We start from the raw sequence: 8,998 nt of genomic DNA, 5'->3' as shown, positions 1-8,998 counted from the left end.
ATCTATCTATCTATCTATCTATCTATCTATCTATCTATCTATCTATCATCTATCTCTTCATTTCTGTAAGACCTTTAGAATCGGTAGCCAATAAAAATTCTTTAAGTATAAGTAGTGTCTTCTTAATCACATCCTAGTTATACTATCCTTAAACATTAGCAGCAAACCATTTTCAGTAATCCACAAGCAAAAGGAATTCTGGAACTAGAAAAATCATTTTTAAAAATTGTTGATATTAAATTGCTTTTTACTTTTTGGAATTTTTCAAACGTCCATTAATATCTTACCCAAGTCTTGGCCATGTGCACGTTCATTCCCTTGTACGTAGAGCAAGGAATAGCCATGGTAGATAATTTTGGTCCCAGGGGGACACTGTGGATCATCTATAGTTTGACTATGCCTAGTAACAAGGAATCCATGATCTACAGAGGGGGTACCTGGAGGACCCATTGAACCTGGCAGCCCATCTGGACCTGGTGGACCAGGATGTCCTTTTGGACCTGTAGCAAAGAACCAAAAAAAAAAAAATCATTCAATTTTGCTTTCCCTGGCTATGGCCCAACCCTAGTGAAAGAGATTTATCAGACTTAAACATGCTATCACCAAACATGTCTCTAACACGTAGTTTGTGCTTTTTAGCACATTGTAAAGACTAAGCTGTAACCTTCAGTTAGCTCTCCTCCCCACAGTGTTTTATCTTTCCTTTTAAAATGCCCTCTTTAAGCTATTTTTATTAGACCATCTGATACTTCAGCCACCATTCTCCACAAAACTGAATTCTTGTATTTCATCCAAGGGGTCTTGTTACTAAATGCCAAAAGTGTCTCTGTTTGGTCAAGGCAAAAAGAGACAGTGTTGTAATGGAATGAACCCTAGACATGGGTATGTGTATCTTCACTCTGCCACTTATTAACCAAGAAACATGAGCAAGTGGCTTTGCCTTTGTGAGTTCTAACTTATGCCTCTGTAAAATGAAGTTAATAATTCCTGCACTAGCTACCCCACAGGATTGTTTGGAAGAAAGCATTTTATAAACTGTAAAGTGATGCAAGAAACTGAGAAGCCTCAGAGCACAGTAGATAAAAAACTACACTGGACATGCAATCAGACATTACCATTGCCAGCTCATGGGTAAATCACTTAACTTCTCTGAAAAAGCTTCAGTTTTCTTGTCTATAAAATGGAAGTAACAATACTTGATCTATCCACCTCCTGAAGTGGGTTATCATCTGTAAAGCACTATGGAAATATGAATTATTATATGTAAATTTGCCTACTACTTCCTGATCTTATTCCCTCCAAGAACCTGGTCCATGAATTATTCCTTCTCTCTCTTGAATCATTATGGAAATCTCCCTATATTGGAGGACTAAAAGCATTATTAAAAAAAAAAACTTTCCTCAATTCTGTGTTCTCCTAAACTACCATCCTCCCTCCTTCCTTTCAGCAATTAATTTTTTCCAAAGAAGTACTTCTATTTCATTACCACCTAAACCCTCCTTAAATTCTTGCAACTGGGTATGTACCCACTCCAAGTTACTATGAACATTTTCAAATCTCTTACTCAGAAATACACAAAAGTTCTTTACAGTCTTCATTTTCCTTTGACAATGGTCGTTAGTCCTTAAAAACTCTATTTTGTCTTTCATGAGACTGCATTCTCCTAGTTCCCTCCTGTCTCTCTAATTGCCCCTTTACCAACTACTTTACCTCATTTCTAAATGCCGGCATACCCTAAGACACATGCTTCTGAGATCTCATGTTGGTAAAAGACCTCAGCCATCACTTCTACATAAGTAACTCCTGAATCCATGCCCTTATCTAAGTCCTTTCACCCAAGTTCCAGTCCGGTATTCACCACTGGACATCAACACCTGGATATCTTACTGGCACTTCAAATATAACTTGTACAAAACTCAACTGAGCTTTCAACCAATCATTTCCCCCTCAATTCTTCCCTACTGCTGCTAATGACAACGTAATTCTCCCTGTAACTGAGGCTTGAAATCTTTAACCCTTCCCCCATTTCCCTTTATTTGCAAAATCAATTATTTGTGAATGTCTTTAAATTTGTATATATGCAATGTCTATGATATTGATCACCTTCATTCCATCCCTATTGATGCTATCAAAGTCTAGGATTTAATTAATTAATTAGGTTTATTTATTTTTATTCAATTATTTATTTAATAAATAATATATTTAATTATCTCTTGACTAGATCAACCCAGAGAGTCCAACTCCCTGCTCTAGCCTCCCTTACTCTAATTCATTTTACATAGTAATGGCATATTAGTCTAAAATTTCCTAGAGCACAGCTTTGATTTTATTACTCATTATTCAACAATCTGCAATGGCTATTCATTGCTTACAGAATAAAGCCCAAATCTTCATGCTGGCTTTCAAACCCTTTCAAATATACCTCATTCAAACTGCATTTCGATCACGCTATCCACTCTTTAAGAACTCATCACCACAAGGTATGGTCTCATCCTCTTCTAAGCAACAACAGCCATTTATTTGTACCTTTCTTACTGCACTTAACCATATTCTGACCTTTATTCTGGCTCTGTGTCATTTTCTTATGGCCCCTTTTAAATTATAATCTCCATGAAGCTAGAAACAAAATCTCATTCATCCAAAAAACACTAGTAGACTAGGTACTCAATAAAGAGTTGTCAAATAAAATATTTTCTTTCTACCATGGTCTTAACTGAAGACAGGGTAATAGGACAGCTGTTGCTGTCCTTTGACAGCATGCTGACCTTTGACACATGGACCTCAATCACATATTTTGACAGAGGTCTGCCATGTGGTAACCTTCAAAATTTGTTTTGTTTTTTGGGGTTTTTTTTGTTGTTGTTCTCTATCTAATTTCAGATCACTATGTATTAAGGTTCCTTTCTTTGTATTCCAACCAGCACAGTATAATTCAGTGTTATTTCTGTTTCCTAAAGAATTCAGATCATGTTTCTAAAATGATATGAAATGACATTTCAGCTAATTATGACATTAATACGCCTGTTCTCTGCTTTTTCCCCTTTCTATAATTGAAACAGACTTTTTATAATAAGGAAAATTTATTGAAAGTACAGGACTCTAGCTATGTTCTTCCCTTATAGGGAATTCATGTCTATCTCTTGATATTGTACAGTCCCCTCAAATATCAACAACTTATGCATTTGAAAAACTTCACAGAAACTAAGAACCCTTTTCAAAGGCCTTCCACTTTTAAAAGTTATATATTCACACACACACACACACACACACACTGCTTTTCTAAGACACTTTTTTATATCGTCCATTTCAGTTGTTCTTTCAAACTAAGTTCATTTTTAAAGTTCTGACGTATGTTGAAACAGAAATAACACTGAAATATAGTGTGCCAGTGGGAATACAAACAAAGGGATCGTAAAGTTTGTTGATCTTAAATTAGAAGAAAATAAACCAGAATCAGTTATGTTCCTTCCTGACTCCTCCCTTCTTCTTGTCTGCTGCCTTGCCATCTTGGAGAGACCTTCATTCTAAAGCCATCCTTCCCTGATTCGTGGTTCTTTTCCCAGGACCCTCTACATTTCCTTCTCCCTCTCACTTTCCCTCCAGCTCTCATTTATGTATGATCTTCCCCTGTATAAGTTCCATGAGAGCAGGGATTATCTCATTGTAATGTTAAGGGAATTTGAAGATCTTCCCTGCCCATTAATAGGCATATAGAGCCCTGGCCCTGAGCTAATCAGGCTCTGGGAGTTTACAATTAAGTACTGGGGCACAAGAATTTTCAAATTCCTCAGCACTCAGCCAATGAGAGGCTGAGTCTTAGTTATATATCCTGGGAGAATGGTGTTTTCCTTTGGGGGTTTGCTCATGAGAAGGATCTTTTGATTTCCTGATCGAGACTCTGAGTAACTGTATGTTCAGAGTGCCCCTCCCCAACTACTTAGATGTCTGTGCTCCCTTGATCAGGTGATGTATGTAAAGTGTATAGCAATATTGTTTTACTCAGACAGTTGTTGGTCTTTGTGCCAATTTCTCTGCTCTTTTCTAGACTCTATACTATTTTCTAGACTCACTTCTTTCTCTGCAATTAAAGTAGGATTGTTAACTCCTTTAAAGCTGTCTTTTCTTTACAAAGCAGATCAAAAGAACCTGTACCAGCTGCTATCCTGGGCGAGCTGAGGCGCTTGCTAACACACTGACTTAACTTATCTTTATGTCTCCACCACAAAGCCCAGTGACTGGCACATAATCAATAGTTCATGAATGCTGTAGCTGTTGTCCTGTTGTCTTTGTAACTAAAGGTTTATATTGTAATACATCAGTATACCTACCAGGAGGACCAAAAGGGCCTGGTTCTCCTTTTTGTCCAGGTGCACCATCGAACCCTGGGTTACCAGGTGGTCCAGGAATACCTGCAGATCCCGTTACACCTACATTAAGAAGGGGAAAAAAACAAGCACATGACTGAGTCATATATATCTTTCCTTTGCTGAAGTAGCATAGCTCATCATTCTATTGTGAAATGTCTGGCCCTGGATCTTTCCCCTTTCAGGGTGTCATGTATAAGGTCAAAGTCCATTTGAACTTCCACCCACCAGTTTTCCTTTCTTAATAGCATATTTGCTCTAACTGGAGTCAGACAATACCAGGAGCACTGACATCATCATCATCAATAACAATTAGAGCCAGCATTTAGAGTTTATAAAACACTTTACATGTTTTATCTCATTTGTTCCATGCAGAGTACTCCCACATAGCATGATAGGTTCATTCTGAGATAGCAGCCTATGAAAAGTAAAGATCTGAAAGACAGATTTCTGGAGATTGTCGACATTCCATGTAGGTAGCCTTTAGCAAAATGGCGTCCTGAAGGTTTGTCCTTTGATGCACAGGCAGGGACTTTGCTAACTGGGCACTTCCCCTGTATTAGTTCAGATTAATAACTGCCTCCCCGAGACTCCTCAACCCTGCCTTCCTCCAATTTCTGATTTCCATCTCCCCTTTAAATGTTGTCTTCTCTCATGAAACTGTAAAGTCCCTTGAGGGCAGGGACTTTCTTCCTTGTTCTGTTTCTATTCACAGTGCTTAAATTGTGCCTGTCACTTAACACTTAATAAATGCTAGGTCACTCCTTCATTCCTTCCTTTCTTTCCTTTCTCTCTCTCTCTCTCTCTCTCTCTCTCTCTCTCTCTCTCTCTCTCTCTCTCCCTCTCTCCCTCCCTTCCTTACCTTGATCTATCATTAATATGTAAAATATATCTCTGAAATGAGATTGGGCAAAGGGTAATATAAACTCTCTGGGTATAGAGTGATGAAGAACAGAACTCAGACATTGGTATCAAGTCATTATGGCTTCTAGACAATTATTGAGGAACACTAATTCCACCTATAAATAATTTGGTCATAGAGTTAAATAACTCTTTTTTTCTGATCAGAACGTGGTCAGTTTGAATTGCCTTCCCTTTTCCCACAGTTTGGTCCCAAAAAGACTCCCTTGGAAAACTTTGGTTGGTCTTAATAGAAATTTAGATTTGAAAAGAAAATCCATATCCAACTGATTGTTTTTTACAATGCACAGTTTTGATTTTATAGGTATTGACTATAAAATTAAAGTCATGGAAGAGGAATGAACAAATCACACACACACACACACACACACACACTTCTTACCTTGTTGACCCTTAGGACCTGGAGGGCCTGGAAGACCTTTAAGCCCTGCTGGCCCCTCAGGCCCAGGGATACCTGGCTCTCCTTTGATTAGGCTGTAAGGCCCTGGGGGACCAGGTGGTCCTGGAAGACCTGGAAGAATGAATAGTACAGTGAGAAAGGTTTAACTATGGAACCTACCTACAAAAAGCTTAAGGCTAAATACAGCCCAAATATAAACTTTTTCTCAAAACCCAAAAAAATTCATTCTCCTAGAACTTAGATGTTAAATCTATATTTTCTTCTTCACTCTCACCTCTATATTTTGAGCTTCAAAATCAGACAGGGTTTGGAGAGAATTTAAAGGTAATCTAGTTCCAAGTTTCCTCAAATAAAAGAACCTCTCCAAGAGGTCATTGGTTTCTATTTAAATATTTAGAGAAGTGAAAAGCAAATTTACAAGGCAACTCATTCCATAATCTGTACAACCCTGATTGTTACAAAGTTCTTCATTGTATTAAGTTAAAGTTGCCTATATTCTTTCCAAGGGAGCTTCTTCTAGTCATGCAGATTAACTAATTTTTCTTCTTTTAATAGTCATCAAAATAATTGAAGACACCTATTACAAACCTTCTCCAGTCTTCTCTTCTTTAAGTTACACATCTCTGATTTCTTCGTCTGTTCCTCATGATAGCTTCTAGATTTTTCACCATTCTAATTGCCTTTCTCTAAATAGCTCCAATTTGCCAATGCCCTTTTTTAAAAATGTGCTCAAAATTGAACACAATGCTCCTGATGCAAGGGGACTATTATCTCTCTTGATTTGGATATGACATTTCTTCTTAGTTCAGCCTGAGTTTCAAGTTTAGCTTCTTTTTGGTAGCTATGTCATATTGTTGACTTGAAGTCAATGAAAATTAGGTCACTTTCTTATGAAATTTTCATGTACTTGTGCAGATGATTTTCTAAACTTAAGTGCAGAACTTTACATGTATTACTATTTAGTTTCATCTTGTTAGTTTTCGACCAGCATTCTAGCCTTATCAACATTTTGACCTTGATTCTGTCATGTCATATTAGACGATCTTCACAACGTTTTGTCAGCTGCAAATTTAACAAATATTTTCTCCGTGTCTCTTTCAAATTATTTATAAAAATGCTGAACAGCAGAGATCCAGAAATAGAATTCTACCACATGGAGATCTGCTGATCAAGTCTTTATAAGGGCTTTGTAACTGTTATTCTCAAGTAATTTCTTTCATTTGTGCTTTATTTTGAAATTTAAATATAAATCCCTTAGTAGGAAAAAAAAAACATGTCTCCAGTTTTCTTTGTAGTCTTGCACAATGCCCAAGATCAACCCTTAGTAAATACTGGTCTCATGACAAATGGCCCTACCTTTTGAACCTGGGAATCCCTGATCCCCCTGATCTCCTTTGAGTCCTTGAAGGCCAGGAGAACCTTTGGCACCTAGAAAGCAAAGAGAAAATACAAAAGAAAGTTTTTCTATTCCAGCTTCCCAACAAGAAAATGGTATGGGAGTGACCTTGGGTTATCAAAGGCTATGTAATGGGGGCACAAGCTCTAGAAGATTCTACCACACGTGAAAGGCTCCAGATATATTCCTGGTGATGGGATGTGCCCTCTGACTGAGGCCTATCTTAGCTAAGTATAGGAACACATATTTTAGAGGCAGAAGGGAGCTTAGAGGTCATTGAGTTCTGCCTGGTTATATTACAGGTGAGGAAACTGAGGCCAAGAACTCTTTAAGGGTTAGCCTAAGATCATATAATCTAGCCCAGGGGTGGGGAACCAGTGGCCCAAAAGTCACATGCGGCCCTCTAAGTCCTCAAGTGCAGCCCTTTGAACACAAACTTCACGGAGCAAATCCCCATAATAAAGGGATTTGTTCTATAAAACTTGGACTCAGTCAAAAGGCTGCACCCAAAGACCTAGAACGCCACATGTGGCTGAGAGGTCACAGGTTCCTCACCCCTGACCTAACCTGTAAAAGGCAGAATCAAGATATGACCTTAGGACATTTAACGCCAAATCCAGTGTTCTTTACATTATACCTGTAGGCTGGCTATCAGGCTAGGTGTGTTTTTTTGGCTAGAAATAGTAAATAATGCTATTATTAGTAAAAACAAATAATAAATAATGCTATTTGTGCCCTAAGGCAGCTAGAGTGCTGAGCCTGAAGTCAGGGAAGACTTGTCTTCCTGAGTTCACATCTGGCCTTAGCCTAGCTAAGTGATCCTGGGAAACACGTCACCCTGTTTGCTTCAGTTTCTCATCTATAAAAACAGCTAGAGAAGGAAATGGCAAAGTGCTCCAGGATCTTAGACAAGAAAACCCCCAATGGAGTCACAAAGAGTCAGACACGACTGAAGAAAACTAGCATTTGTGTCCTGAGTTTCCACAAATGCATTTCTGAATTTTATCTATTTTGAAATGTGTTGGCTTTATGATACACTGGCACTTCGTTTTTGAGAATGTTCAGCATGATCATTGTCTAGAATCATGTTCAATGTCTAAGATTAAGGAAAATTCAGTGCACATATTTATTATGCAATTACTTTTTAATCTTCACCAAACAAAGAAAAATATTATGAACTATTTGACTTCCACAACAAAACATTCTTAATTAGAATCAGAAAGTATAATTTTGAAAATAATATAATGATTCTAAAATGTTTCAGTAATGGAAACAGTTTAATCCACACTGAGGTATAAATGTAACAAGGTATGGCTCTGATTATGAGCAAAGAAATATGGCTACCTCTGGCTACCACAACACGTGATTCTTCAGAGTAAAATAAAAAAATGAATGAATAAAATTGTACTACAAGTCACCTAGTTCTTATGCTATAAATCTACAGGGGCTACTTATTGCTAATTTTACTATGATTAGGAAAATCTGTACAAATTGAAACAGAATATCCTTCAACTGCTACTTACCTTGAAATCCTGGAACACCTGGAGGTCCCATATCACCCTTAGCACCAGTGATTCCTGGTGTGCCACCAATACCCTTAAGGAAAAAGATGGAAGGAGTCATGAGGCAGGAGTTACTTGGCAGAGTTGTAATAGGTTACAGTACATTATGTTGACAAACAACCTACCAGAATCTGGAAGCTGGGAAGGTACCAGTTATATCACTAACTAGTTTTGTCACCTTAAAACCATCGACAGGAGCCAAGATGGCAGAGAAAAGGCAGGGACACTTGAGATCTCCTCCAAACTTCCCCAAAAGACCTTTAATTATTACTCTAGAATGAATTCCTGTGTGGCAGAACTCACAAAAGGATATGGTGAAATAATTTTCCAGTCCAAGACAACTTAGAAGGTTGGC

General features: G+C 37.8%; 1 protein-coding gene across 1 annotated transcript in view; it reads right to left on the bottom strand.

Moving 5' to 3' along the window:
* The window catches only part of COL4A1 (collagen type IV alpha 1 chain), a 213,720-nt gene that overhangs the window by 16,262 nt on the left and 188,460 nt on the right, over window positions 1-8,998 (bottom strand). The window contains exons 44-48 of the mRNA XM_069094111.1: window positions 8,605-8,677; window positions 7,042-7,113; window positions 5,668-5,796; window positions 4,329-4,427; window positions 288-500 (exon numbers count right to left, since the gene is read on the bottom strand). Of these exons, the coding sequence (XP_068950212.1) occupies window positions 288-500; window positions 4,329-4,427; window positions 5,668-5,796; window positions 7,042-7,113; window positions 8,605-8,677 (586 nt within the window). The remainder of the gene's footprint in view (window positions 1-287; window positions 501-4,328; window positions 4,428-5,667; window positions 5,797-7,041; window positions 7,114-8,604; window positions 8,678-8,998) is intronic.

The sequence above is a fragment of the Petaurus breviceps genome, unplaced genomic scaffold (assembly GCF_028583685.1).
Source record: "Petaurus breviceps papuanus isolate PSGF00001 unplaced genomic scaffold, PetGlider_PUasm1.0 214, whole genome shotgun sequence".
Classification (NCBI taxonomy): Eukaryota; Metazoa; Chordata; class Mammalia; order Diprotodontia; family Petauridae; genus Petaurus; species Petaurus breviceps.
The sequence above is the reverse complement of the archived record's forward strand: the minus strand, read 5'-3'. Positions and strand labels throughout refer to the sequence as shown.